The sequence below is a fragment of the Orbicella franksi genome, chromosome 6, assembly GCF_964199315.1.
Source record: "Orbicella franksi chromosome 6, jaOrbFran1.1, whole genome shotgun sequence".
In the NCBI taxonomy this organism is placed as follows: Eukaryota; Metazoa; Cnidaria; class Anthozoa; order Scleractinia; family Merulinidae; genus Orbicella; species Orbicella franksi.
In genome coordinates this window covers 17,445,794-17,460,531 of record NC_138150.1, presented here as the reverse complement: position 1 = coordinate 17,460,531, position 14,738 = coordinate 17,445,794, and the positions used below count along the sequence as shown (strand labels likewise).

The 14,738-nt window shown below is 39.6% G+C and overlaps 1 protein-coding gene and 1 pseudogene across 1 annotated transcript; both read left to right on the top strand.

The window, feature by feature from the left end:
- The first annotated feature begins 6,652 nt into the window (after positions 1–6,652).
- Positions 6,653–8,901, top strand: LOC145489826 (uncharacterized; annotated as a pseudogene).
- Positions 8,902–11,279: 2,378 nt separating this feature from the next.
- On the top strand, positions 11,280–12,904 carry LOC145490090 (uncharacterized). The gene has a single exon (XM_081469196.1). It carries the CDS (start codon positions 11,283–11,285, stop codon positions 12,882–12,884), a length of 1,602 nt encoding a protein of 533 aa, XP_081325322.1. The 5' UTR covers positions 11,280–11,282; the 3' UTR covers positions 12,885–12,904.
- Positions 12,905–14,738: the final 1,834 nt, after the last annotated feature.

Sequence of the window (14,738 nt, the reverse complement as noted above, 5' to 3'; positions counted from 1 at the left end):
AGGCCTTTCATCACTGATTCAGGCGACGAGAACTGAACTTTTCAGCATGAAGTAGACTATATATTTTCCTTCTGACTTCAGAACTGCTTAGATTATTTGTCATGCTCGAATGAGTTTTCGTCACATGACATCGTTTTGCATACTAAATGAGACGTCAAGGCGTTTCCGGTTCCGCTATTTTCAACAAACCGGCTACTGGAACAAATACACAAAAATCTAAAATTTAAGGCGATAAAATTGAGCTATTTCAAAATGGATCTAATAAAGTGGCAATTGAACTTCCTTTCGTGCAATTTTGGTCTGAAATCATACTTGTGATTTCAAATCGAACTCGCGCTACGCGCTCGTTCGATGTTGAAATCACGTGTATGATTTCAGACCAAATTGCACTCCACTCAGTTCAATTACCATTATATATCTATAGTTATAATTAAATAGCAAATATCACTGCTATTTTCTCGCCATTGAGTTGCATTTGATCTTATAATACAGCTATTCTTCTTTGTTCTTTCCACGTTGTCTTACAAAATTAGTACGAGCATTGTTCAGTTTTTTTTTTCCCGAAAACGAGCTGTTATCAATGTATTTCTAATCAGCATATCTCGCTTATTACTGAATTATATCCGGTGTCAGATTCTATAAAAGGAAAACGATCTCCTTTATTTAACTGATTAGGTTAGTATGTTATTTTTGACTAGAGGTTTATTGACCCTTCTGGCCTCCACTGGCCAGGCTAACTTGAAAAAAAGATCTTGCTGACATTTTAAAAAGGCTCAGTCACGTTTTTTTAGGTTGTTTTGGCCACATACAAATCACCTTCAAATTGAAGTAACCTGAAAATAGTGGGTTACCAAGATAGAAACACCAAGGAGACAATAATAAGCCATAAAGGAACAAACTGACATGGATTACAAACGAATAACTTGAGAGATTTAGCCGGCTAAACAGGCCTAAACGTTTTAAGGTGCGGAAGCCGTGACGAAGCTTCTTCAAGATATCCACGAGCAGAAGGCGCGTGTCGAGTTTGTATTATTTGCGTGAAGCTTTGGATACACTCTCTGTAACAGACCTTCTGAAACGTGGTGGTTCACCGGGCTTTTAACAAAATCTCTACCAGGGCAAGAAAGAAATCCACTAGGTTGACCCAATGCTAAACTGTATTTTCTAACTCAAATTTTTAATATTAGGACTAACTGCTTTTAAGAATATTTTTTATTTAAATCGTGGATTTATCTTAGCGAATATAGTAATTGTAAGTAGTAATGTTATTGTAAATAGTTGTGCGTTTTAATTTGTCATGAGCCCCTGACTCGGATCTGGGCAGCCACTCCCTACGTTTACGACTTAAAATAAAGTTACCTTACCTTACCTTAATTCTTCACCAGGACAGTACCAGGGAGTTCAATGTTATGTATAACTTAATCATATATTGATATACATGCAAAACTTTGTGACTCAGTATTTAAGATGCTAGGGTTGATGATGGCAAAAGACTTTAAGTTATTGCATTAAATTTTCAAAAGTGCGTCAACTGAAGCAACTCAATATACATAATTTAGTTTCGAGACCACAATGTCTGTCCAAAATGTTCGGTAAATTGTACGTCATTTTAATGCTAGCTTGTTTTCCTTATGAAAGAAGAAACTACTTGTGAAATGTTCGTGGCTAGTCTGACGCGGCGTTTCGTCTCGGCCAAGAGACTCTTCAGAGACCTTTAGAATTCAAAGGCAAACTCGTTGAGCATCACGCCCAAAGTCCCGTTCGCAAATTCTTGATGTTGACAGTCTGGCCCTCTATCGCAGAAGGATTCCCAACCGTATTTGACAACTGTTTGCTTTTGTATAAATTTAACTCGTGAACGTACGCTTGGGAATCCTTCTGCGATAGAGGGCCAGACTGTCAACATCAAGAATTTGCGAACGGGACTTTGGGCGTGATGCTCAACGAGTTTGCCTTTGAATTCTAAAGGTCTCTGAAGAGTCTCTTGGCCGAGACGAAACGCCGCGTCAGACTAGCCACGAACATTTCACAAGTATTTGACAACTCTTTGCTTTTGTATAAAGAAGAAACTAGAACGGAATTCCAAAATCGTGACTTTCTCTTGCAGGAGAAAACGCCACACCAGGGCCGGGGAGACTAAATTCGATATAAGGGAGAAGTCAAATTGATCAGGAGGGCCATAGAGGGCACAATTCCACCAGGGAGGGCAAATTAATCCACCAGCTTGCATGGGTTTCACCAGGTCTGTTACAGAAGAGTGTGTACAGTAAGAATAAAGGTTTCAGGATCCAAAAGGAATAGATGTGACGAGATGAAAGAATAAAATTAAACAAAGCAACAACGGATGACTAGCGACAACAAGAGTAAAAGAAATAGGCACCCTGAAAGGAAGTTAGAGTCGATTAGAGGTTAGAGGTTAGCCCTATGTGAAATCTCCCTTGAAATTACAAACACGAACGAATGACAAGAGCACATCAATAGATTTTCGTTCGAGCAAAGTTTGAACATCGAAGTTTTAAATCAGTTTGCTGTATTTTTTAACACTTCTCTCTTTGTTGTATGTATGCGCCATTCAGAGAGAAGATGGCAAAGTTGATGTATGTTTTTACGGTTGCTGCTTGGAATGATAACTCCGGATGAAGGAGCGCACACCATAAGCGACACTGACAACTACCAAGCTGACTACAACAGTTATGATACCGCTGACGGCATCTACGAAGTTCGTGACATCAGCTATGATACCGCTGACGATATCGACGAAGCTCGTGACATCAGCTATGACACCCCCGACGAAATCGACGAAGTTCGTGACATCAGCTATGATACCGCTGACGATAGCAACGAAGCTTGTGACATCAGCTAAGATACCGCTGACGATAACAAGGAAGCTCGTGACATCAGCTATGATACTGCTGACGACAGCAACGAAGCTCGTGACACCGGCTATGATACCGCTGACGACATGTACGAAGCTCGTGACACCAGCTATGATACCGCTGACGACAGCAACGAAGCTCGTGACACCGGCTATGATACCGCTGACGACAGCAACGAAGCTCGTGACATCAGCTATGATACGCTGACGACAGCAACGAAGCTCGTGACATCAGCTATGATACCGCTGACGATAGCAACGAAGCTCGTGGCACCAGCTAGTCCGAAATCTGGGTATGGTGAAATCAGAATTTCTAAGGTGATATTGAGAATTGGTAATAACAAATAATTCCGCAATGTAAGGAGGCGCCAGACCATTTTTGACTTTATACATTATGGTTGCAATGGCTTGCAATTGCCGCGTATGAAGTGTTGGTAGTTTCGCTCTTTGCAAGAGTTCCTCATACGTCGATTTATTGTCACAATAAACAGCTCGTGGTGCTCGTTCCTGAATTCGTTCTAGTTTTCTGGCATCAGAAGAACGACAAAAATGCCAGACAGTCTGACAGTATGTGAGATGAGGTAGTATAGCAAATTTGACAATGTGTAATTTAGCTGATGTCGGAATGAAGTTACGTAATCTCAGAAGAACACCAGTTTGACAGGAGGCTTTTCCACAAACATTGCTTACATGACTCGAAAATGATAGTTGATCGTCTAAGGTAACCCCTAAGAGCGTTATCTCTGGTTTCTGATCAATTACAGTGTCATTAATAACAATATGTAAATCCTTAGACAGTTCCTCGGGCCCAGACTCACCACCTGATACTTTGAAAAATTTCCTTGTAAAAAGTTGTTGTTGTACCACTCAGAGATGTTGTTTCCTTCCGCTTTCCGCTTCGTTAGTTGTCTTCGCCACTGAAAACAGTTGGTGATCATCCGCATACATAAATAACCTGGTTTTATCAGTGGAGAGGTGTAGATGGTTTTGGAATACATTCCAAAGAAGAGGCCCGAAGGCCGATCCCTGGAGACATCCTCCCGGGGAAGCGTACCAATCACTTGTTGTTTCCTGACTGATCCTAACCCTGTTTTTCCCATTTGTGAAATATAGGGGTGGCGAATGGTCCTTTAAAAACCCATGGTCTCGCAAAATTTTCACCAAATTTCACAGGTCTCGCAGTCTCGTTTTTTAGCGGTTATGTGCGTCTTGCAGTCTCGATTTTTCTCACAAAGCTGTCTCGCAGTCTCGATTTTTTTCAAGGCTTAGAAAGTCGTTAAGTACCGATTTGCTTATTTTTTTATAAAGTTAAATGACATCACAGTATCTTAGAACCTGAACGTCTTGAGTTCGCGTTTAAAACACTTTGAAGTCTCGGTCTCGCAATTGAAGAAATCAAAATGTCTCGGGCTCGCAAAGAAAAACGCTAATCTCGTCGTCTCGCAAAGTCTCGCATTTACCATTCGCCACCCCTAAATATGATCGCATCAGGGCTAGTGAGTTACCAGATACCGGATATATAGGGTAAAAAAAAACCTAGGGGATACCGGAGATATAGGGTAAAAAAAGACTTAGGGAATACCGGATATATAGGGTAAAAAACACTTAGGGTATACCGGATATTTGTGGAAATCATTAATGGATAAGGGATATTTAGAACAGCTTTTCTGGGATATCGAGTACGAAAATTGTTAGTTCATGAAATTGAAATTTACGGCATGCGTTTTGGAAAAGTAGGACAGGGATGAAAATTAGATTAAAGATGATTTCCAGTCTGCACTGTGCACCCTCGAGAGTTTATTTGCGTTTTTTGTTTCGTTTCATGTAAGACATCACACAATGTAAACATTTCGCAACTGCTTACATGAAGTAAATTCAAAGTTTCAAAACAACCGCCATTATGGATGCGAAGCGGTCGAAGCTTTATGCTTCGTTCTTTCTCATATTACTTGCTGAAACAACTTCGCAGCTGTAAAAATCAATGAAGCTGTTGGAAAAAGAATTTGAAAGGCTTCAAAACATTCCATCGAGTGAGATTTAGAATGTTTACAAACATTAGGGTGCTGAGACTGCGCAGTACAGACTGGAAATTATCTTTAAAGAGAGCACGTTTCGAAAACGTGACAGAGTTATCAGTTTCACGTGTTATGACCTTGGTAGCTTCTCTCTTCCGTCATCAATATTTCTTTAATTAAAAACATATACAGCCATTCCGAGAACGGTCTGCCTACAGAATGGACTGCTCGCAGTCTACCTATAGAAGTGTAACAGCGTACGTGGCAATGCTAAGGCATTATGGGTAAAGGTAGTTATCTCTTCCTTGATCGAAGTTCACCGCGGTGTAGGAGTAACTACAAATAAAAGTATTCATTGTTTTTCTTTCTTTCAGGCTGAAACACCGTGAACTTCAATTACCGTTGCTGAGCTAACACTACCAATAATTTCTTTCGGCATTGTCGCGTAGGCATTTACGATTTTGGAGGACAACCTTTCTCGAAACAACTGTATCGATGTTTATTCGTTATTTCCTGCAAAAAAAATCCTTCCGTTTCGCACTCGTTCAACTACAGGAAGATCGAAACATCTCAGTCAACAATTAAGTTTTGAACCATTAGCACAGCTACATAACCGCCCGGGGCTTAATCATTTGGATTGAAACCAGACTGGAACGCACTCTCTTAACTTCTGACCTCAAAGAGATGAAGCGTAACTATTTTTTTTCTGTGTGAAAATGTTGATAGACAGATAGTATCAAAAACAAATTGGATCAATACGTTGGAATTAATAACACTGGAGATAAAGTGTTCAAAACAGGAATTGAACTTATAAGGACTGCCGAAAACCATTAGGCTCTTCAAGCCGGGAAAAGTACATTTATTGACTTTTTTTGTGCGCACAAAACGAACCTTGTAAACTAGTAACAAGCAAAATGAGCTTACATTATCACTTAAGTCTCACTAAAATGATTAAAATCATCTTTTCTGGTTGGTATCAATGTTTGTAAGGAATTCACTTCCTTATTAATGTGTTTTTGAATGGCAGGGAGAGTTGTTTCATTTTCCTGTCATCGCAGAGCTTCAGTTCCCTCTCCAAAAATAAGCTTAGTCTGTTTTGGCATGAGCAACGCCGGGGGTGAAAAACCTGTTGCTGACCGTTCACGCACTGGTTCATTGACAAATTAGACTGCCAGAAGTCTCTCTTTTCCTCGAAAATCCGTGGGAAAAACGCAAAACAAGTAAGCGTGCGAGCGTAACTGTGAGCTTGACGTGCGAGCGGCGAGTGGCGATGCCGCGAGCCGCCACATAGCGCGCACTTCACGCTTACAGTCACGCTTGGGTACTAACTTGTCAGTTTGCGTTCTCTCCCACGGATTTTCGGGGAAAGGAGAGCCTGCTCGCAGTCTATTGACAAAGTAATACAAAGCAGTGAAGGTATAACCCACTGAATTGTTGAGTCATGTCGCCGATTCAGTTTTACACAAAGCGTGAGCACAGAGTGCTTGTCGGTACTGTTGATCCTGATTTCAGTGCAATTATCTGAAAATTGTGTCTGATCGATCCATACATAAGTAACCGTATTGGAGACATTTTTAATCAGGCAAACGTTCAGAGAAAAAGTTGTTTACTTATTTTGTATAAGAAAAGACCCTTTAAGAACTCAGAGGCTATTATTTTATATCGGAATAGTGTGCTATAACTCATCTCTGCATTACAGGAACTGTACTATCGGAAGAATAGAAAACATTTCGGTATTTCCGGAGAAATAAGCCCCCTCGCCCCAGGCAAATAACGTGATAAGATCAACAGGAAGAAATTACACGACCTTGTGACATCAATGTTTCTCAAACAGAGTTGAAATGTCCTCTTTTGGGAAAGTTAATTAAATTCAACGATATGACTAATTGCAATTAACATCCATCATCAACTTAAAGTTACGCCTTCAGATTAACAGGAAGCCGGGCTACCAGAATAGGCCGCGTTCGATATAGCAATATTCTCACATGGCTCCGAGGCTTTCAGTACAAACTTCTATATTTGGTGGTGTTTTCTTTATGTTCAAGTCTCTCTTGGGAATTGAGAAAGCCTCGGAACCAGCATTTGACATATGACCACAAATCGAACGTGGCCTATAAGATGAAATGACACATTTGCGAGAGCTCACATACAGTTGAACCTGAAGCAAGGAAACGGAGATCTTTCTATTTATATCACAGTTTATCGACGAAAAATGAGCAGCAATACGTTGATAGAAGTTTTTGGTCACATCGTGTTCAGTTTTACACGAGGAGTAACAACACTACAATCCACAAGAACCTGAATACACGGCAGAGTCTTTTGGCTACGATCCTCTACAAAGCACAGGTCGAGAATGGTATTATCATCCTGTTCGCGAGCTTATTTACCAGGAGTACAGCGACAGAGAAGCCACAAGCTTAGACTATCTAGCGTCTAGCCATCTTGATATAAAGGTTTTAAACGCGTGCTCAGCAGAGGAGAACGAAGAAACACAGGAAGATCAGCAAGATAGAGCAATGGCTTGGAAGCGACTCAGACCATCCGCTCTCAGAACAGTTTGTAACTCAATGTACATTGGAGCTTTCATTTCACTACTAACTGCCACCATTATAGGCTCAGAATACCTGTTGATATCTTATATCTCTTACAAAACGGCACTCAACTGCGAATTTCACCCCGAGTGATCAATTCCAAAACAATTACAATGGATAAGATCAGTTTCCAGTATAATATCTTGCGCATTCCTTTACTTGTGGCCCTTTGCATGTTTTCTATTTGTTTTTCGTGCATATCAGTTGAAAGGTTTGAAAAGGAAACTGTTCTTAGTTTGTTGTTTTGTTTACTGTTTAGATTCAATTTATCGTGTGGCCCTGCAAGCCCTAGGAATTTCTCATTCAAAGATTTCTTCTCTACAAAAGATTCCACTCAATGCTTTGTTTTCTGCCAGTGTAGGCTGGCAAGTCTATCTTCTAACAATTCATTTCCGTATACGACGGACAAGGAAACAGCAGCTGACATTTTTCTTAAAAATGATACTACCTGGGTGTTCCCATGTATTCATTGGTTACACTGCATCCTTTTTTATTTACCCGGCGTACAGGAAACAAAACGAGGAAGGCAAACTGTTAATTGCACTCTTCGCTCCTCTCATTGGAGTCATAGTCAAAACAATCTCGCGAATTTCCGTTCAGCAGTTATGGAACATTACCCATCCGGGATATTCCTATGCCTTGTTGACACCGCTGTATTTTGGATCAGCGGTTGTATTTCGAGTGTTAGAAGCGGATCTTGACAGTGTAGAATCAATTGCCATTCTTGGAATAATTCACGGAGCGTTAGAAGTCGTAGAACGAAGCACTATGGTTGTTATTGATCACATTTGCCATGTGATTTGGAAAAGAACATCAGCTCCTTGGGGAAGTTTTCGTACTCCTCGCCGTGAGAGACTAATGGCTGATATCGCTATCACGAGCATGTTGTTTGAATCAACTGCTATAGTGTCTGTTAACGGCTTTTTGTACTTGTATCAATTTATTTACTTACAAAACGATTCCCTTTTAAACCTGCTGCAGTCTTTCGCCTTTTGTACTTCAGTTCAACTGGTGATCGAGTGGTTTTTCACTAGCGTTTCTCTAGCGATCGAGACTCGCTATCAGAATATGGCTGTCATGGCTGTTTGGCGAAGACAGTGGAAAAGACATGTTTTAGTCGCGATCGTAAATGTGGTACCATTAGTTTTGTGGACTGCTGGACACCTTTTAGTAATCGTACATGAACGCTTTAATGAGTCCGTGAACCAGCCTTGTAAAATCCCTTTTTCTTGACAGTTAGACACATAAAAAGCGCGCCGTCCTCTGTTGGGGCCAAGCTTGTCTGGGCAATTTCAACTAATGTAGTAAGGACATCTCCTTGATGATCACTAAGGATGAACCGGTAATACAGGCTTAAAGTTGCCGATTAAGGGGAAATGATGTTGCGAACTTTTCTTCATCTTACCGTCTTGGCAGGACACGGCGGATGAACTACACATTGTACGTAAGTCATTTAACCTCAATTACTGAAGATGTTAGGTTAATCAGCTGAAAAGTAGAGACTGCTGAATAAGTTTAAAGCTTTGCATAGAATAACGTGAAAATATTACTTGCAGGGTTTCCTACAAAATAAAATCGCAGAAAGCACACTTATGCGTGACACTTAAGTTGTATCACTGACTGAAGTTTATTGAAGAACATTTATTGTATAAAATCACCAATGGTGGGTGCCCTTAAATTAGGCATCACTTGACTTTAAGCAACTAATTATGTATTATGCCTTCTCAGAACTGATTAACGCTTTTGTTTTCGTTTAGTTTTCAAAACAAAGTTTCATTCTTGCCACCAGTTGACGAAACAGCTAACGCAACCTTTTAGTAAACGACGATCTCAACCAGGAACGAAAGCGTTTTTTTTCGTCTCACGTTTTGGTTTGCAATGAATGATGAAAACGATTTTTTTTTTCCCACAAGGAATTGGGGTGGTAATTGTAACTGGAAAAAGATATATGTTACTTGCCGGCTGGGAGGTCCGTATAATGAAAAACTGTGACCGAGGTCTTGCGGAAATGCGGCCCGATTTTCAAGCCCGAGGTCACAGTTTTTTCACTATACGGACCGACCCTAAGCCGGCACATAACATTTTTATTTTTTTCCTGCGGTAAATTGGCTTAGAAGTTGGTTTGTTCACGCAACTTTGTCATTGAATTGGCTTACGTGCCGCCTACACACCATCGCAAAAAATCTAACGAGCGAACGAACGAGTAACTCAAGTACTGAGACAAAGAAAGATATATTAAAGGACAGCTTTATTTCCAGCTACGTTATGTTAGTTGCATCTAGTTCACCAGTTAAGTTCTCCAAAACTGCTTTTCCGGTGTGAAATTTCTGCAAAGTTGTACAACAAAAGCAATTTCTATCAGTCGTTGCGAAACACTCGAAATCAGTCTTTTTACCATAAATTGAGTAGCAGTTTTCGCGTAAATTCGTTGGGTGTGTTCCACAGAAATTCTCTTAGATACAGCAACGATCAGAGAGTTAAAATCGACTGCAATTGCCTTTTTTTTTGCTTAAAAATTGCGCTGCGAGAGAAACACAGGATTGCGCGCTATTACAACGCCGAGCTACAAACAGTCAAACTAACTCTCGCAACTTAAAAATACTCAATTCAATTTACTTATAGTGACTTTCCTTGACATTTTAAAGTGAATAGAGATAAACTTGCTTTGATTAATCATCGATGGAAGTGTAAAAAGAGCAAAGGGTGACGATTATTGCTAGTTCACTCACGAAAATTAACCAACATGGCAATTTCACCCGCGCTGTTTCCCGCCGTTAGCGTGACCGTGGTCAGAGATAGGAAAATCCGGACCGCGCTACTGAAAAACTAATCAGTTTGCAGGATTCGTTACCGTGCCCTCATGGGAAAAAATAAAAGTAGTTACGTACTCTCTGTTAATTTTGGTTCTGTTTGCCTGAAAATTAACATACTGAATAGATTGCTAAGCAAACATTTTCGCAAAATTTGAGCCAATTTGCACATTGAGTATGTTAATTTTCAGCCCTAGCTTACTAAAATAATCGCTTTCTTATATTTACTTTTTCTTGATAAAGGCGTCATGATCACTTTGAAACGCCGAGTCTTTCAGTCATTTTTGAATATCACTGCTTAAGCAAATCTCTTTTGATCAAAAATTTAAAATTTTGTCGAAAATTTTTAAAATATGCAGTCCTAGGAGAGGAACAAGAAACCGAATTTAAAAATCGAAAAAAAAAATAATAAGATATTCTTCTACCTGGTTTAATTTGTACAATTGCGTAGAACTAAATATCCTAAACTCAATAATGGCGAAAAAAATCATTCTCTAAAAAGATCATGACCTAAGTAAACAAAATTTATTAATTCACATATATTGGGCAATTGTATCGTTGCTCTAGAAGTTCCTTAAGATTCTTTGTTTTTTCTCGTATGGTTCTGATTGTTTTAATCCAGTGTTCAGGTTAGATCACAATAATGGACCTTAACAACTAACGCTATGTTTACCAAAGCCGCCAGTGTTACGGTAAATCTCGGTATAAAGAAGTCCGCATTTCTAAAGGCGTAGCCCGACAGGTGTTCCTGTTGGTTTCGAAAGTCATCGATTGTTTCGAAACTGACCATTTATTATCATTCATATCCACCACGGCACTTAAATTGAAAACCTTGAAATGAAGGCATTTACTTAGCTGATATTGTCGCGAGCATCAAGAACTAAGTGACTAACGCAGTAAGAATTTCACAGACTCAGTCAACCAGTTGGATTCTTCACACAGCAAGCTCAGGGTACAATTGGGATCAAAAAGATTTCCTTTGTCGTATGAGATGAGTAGCAGTACACTGATAGAGGTGTTTGGTCATATCGTGGTCAGTTTTACACGAGGAGTCACAGAGCACTACAATCCACAAGAACCTGAATACATGGTACAGTCTTTTGGCACAGGTCGAGAATGGTATTATTATCCTGTTGACGAGCTTATTTACCAGGAGTACAGCGACAGAGAAGTCACAAGTTTGGACTATCTAGCGTCTAACAGTCTTGAAATAAGGGTAAGAAACGCGTGTTCTCCAGAGGAGGACGAAGAAACGCAGGAAGATCCGGAAAATGAAGATAGAGCAATGGCTTGGAAGCGACTCAGACCATCCGCTTTCCGTACAGTTTGTAAATCAATGTACATTGGAGCTTTGATTTCACTACTAACTGCCGCCATTACAGGCTCAGTATACCTGTTGATTTCTTATATCTCTTACAAAACGGCACTCAACTGCGAATTTCACCCAAAGAGGTCAATTCCAGTACAAATACAGTGGATAAGATCAGTTTCTCGTATAATATCGTGCGCATTCTTTTACCTGTGGCCCTTTGCATGTTTTCTATTTGTTTTCCGTCCATATCAGTTGAAAGGTTTGAAAAGGAAACTGTTCTTAGTTTGTTGTTTTGTTTACTGTTTAGATTCAATTTATCGTGTGGCTCTACAAGCCCTTGGAATTTCTCATTCAAAGATTTCGACTCTACAAAGGATTCCGCTCAATGTTTTGTTTTGTGCCAGTTTAGGCTGGCAAGTCTATCTTCTAACAAGTCACTTCAGTATGCGTGAGACAAGAAAACGGCAGGTGACTTTTTTCTTTAAAATGATAGTACCCGGATGTTCTAATTTATTTATTGGTTTGACTGCATCCTTTTTCATTTACCCGGCGTACAGGAAACAAAACGAGGAAGGCAAACTGTTAATCGCACTCTTCGCTCCTCTCATTGGAGTCATAGTAAAGGTAATCTCACGGATTTGCGTTCAGCGGTTATGGAACATTGCCCATCCGGAATATTTGTTTGCATTGTTAGCACCGCTATACTTTGAATCAGCGGTTGTATTTCGAGTTTTACAAGCGGATCTTGGCAGTGTGGAATCAATTGCAGTTCTTGGAATAATTCACGGAGCTTTGGAAGTTGTAGAACGAAGCACCATGGTTGTTATTGATCACATTTGTCATGTGATTTGGAAAAGAACATCAGCTCCTTGGGGAAGTTTTCGTACTCCTCGCCGTGAGAGACTAATGGCTGATATCGCTATCACGAGCATGCTGTATGAATCAACTGCTATAGTGTCTGTTAACGGCTTTTTGTACTTGTATCAATTTATTTACTTACAAAACGATTCCCTTTTAAACCTGCTGCAGTCTTTCGCCTTTTGTACTTCAGTTCAACTGGTGATCGAGTGGTTTTTCACCAGCGTTTCTCTAGCGATCGAGACTCGCTATCAGAATATGGCTGTCATGGCTGTTTGGCGAAGACAATGGAAAAGGCATGTTTTAGTCGCGATCGTAAATGTGGTACCATTAGCTTTGTGGACTGCTGGACATCTTTTAGTAATCGTACATGAACGCTTTAATGAGTCCGTGAACCAGCCCTGCAAAATGCCTTTTGCTTGACGGTTGGACACATAAAAGCCGTCCTCTGTTGGGGCCAGGCTGGTCTAGACAATTTCAACTAATGTAGTAAGGACATCTCCTTGATGATCACTAAGGATGAACCGCTAATACAGGCTTAAAGTTGCCGATTATGGGGAAATGATGTTGCAAACTTTTCTTCATCTTACCGTCTTGGCGGGACTCGGCGGAATGAACTACACATTGTACATAAATGTCATCACCTTTATTACCGAAGATATTAGATTAATCAGCTGAAAAGTAGAGATTGCTGAATAAGTTTTAAGCTTTGTATAGAATAACAAAATATTTCTTGCAGGATTTCCTACAAAATAAAATCGTAGAAATCCCACTTATGCGTGAGACGTTTTGAGTTGTATCACTGACTGAAGTTGACTGAAGAAAATTTATCATATAAAATTAAAAATTATAGGTATACTGAGTGATGTTATCATTTTTGAAATCACTTTTGAACCTTTAACTGTACTTTAATGCTGCTGTATGATCGAAACATCTTCGGATCTCCCTCGGACGACTACGGCAATCTTCGGTTATGTTCAAAAATCTTCGGACATTTTCAGAAATGTTGGGAAACGTCCTGTGGCCTCAGTTCGGACAACTTTTGGAGCTTCTTCGGAAACTAGTCGGAAATCTTCGGAAAATCGTCATAAACGTTGTTACTAGTATGTTGATGTATTGTGGGGATTTAATATAACAAAAAGAAAATTACATGGTCGCTTGGAGATACGAAATTTCTCTTCCTATGTTGAAACTTATTCCACTCGTTTGCTGCGCTCACTCATGAAATATTCAACCCTCGAAGAGAGATTTCGTATCTCCGCGCGGCCATGTACACAATCATGAGTATGACTTCAAGAAGCAAAACCACCAAGATATATTTTTATTGTTGGAAAACTAAAAATAATAAAAATGCTATATAAGTACACTGCATTTTAAAAAAGGTTTTTTGATGGCTACGCATACGTAAGACCGTGATTTAAAATTGAAAATGTCTGCCAGGAAAAAAGAGTCTCTCCACAGATGTTTAGATTTTTGCTTCGAGTGTTTTGGCTTAAACAATGAAACCCTCTGTTTTTGTCTTTTCCCAGGGCCACTGCACCTCTCTGCGTTTGAGCAGTTAATACGTTTTCTACTGGTCTCGAAGAACTCGATCAAGGCAAAACATACAACACTGAGCAGAGGATCTGTGAACATTATAATCATCATCAGGATCAAAACCTCTTGAAAAAAGTCACTAAAAGCCAACTAAATTCTTGTACAAGCGAAAGCAGAGAATCTTAATTCGAGTACTTTTTAAGCAGAAATGCAGTAAAATTACCATGGTGGGTGCCCTTGAATTTGGTATCACTTTAAGCAACTAATTATGGTTATGCCTTCTCAGAACTGATCAACGCTTTTGTTTTCGCTTAGTTTTCAAAACAAACTCTCATTCTTACCTCTAGTTGACGAAACAGCTAACGCAACCTTTTAGTAAACGACGATCTCAACTAGGAACGAAAGCGTTTTTATCCTTTTCACGTTTTGGTTTCCAACGTATGTTGGAAAAGATTGTTCTACAAGGAATTGGATTGGTAATTTTAAATGGAGAAAGAAGTAGTTACGTACTCTCTGTTAATTTTGGTTCTATTTCCTGAAAATTAACATAGGTACTGATTAGATTGCTAAACAAACCCTTTAGCAAAATTTGAGTCAGTTTGCACGTTCAGTATGTTAATTTTCAGCCCTAGATTACTTAAATATTCGCTTTCTTGTATTTATTTTTTCTTGATAATAGCGTCATGATCACTTTGAAACGCCGAGTCTTTCAGTCATTTCTGAATATCTCTGCTTAAGCAA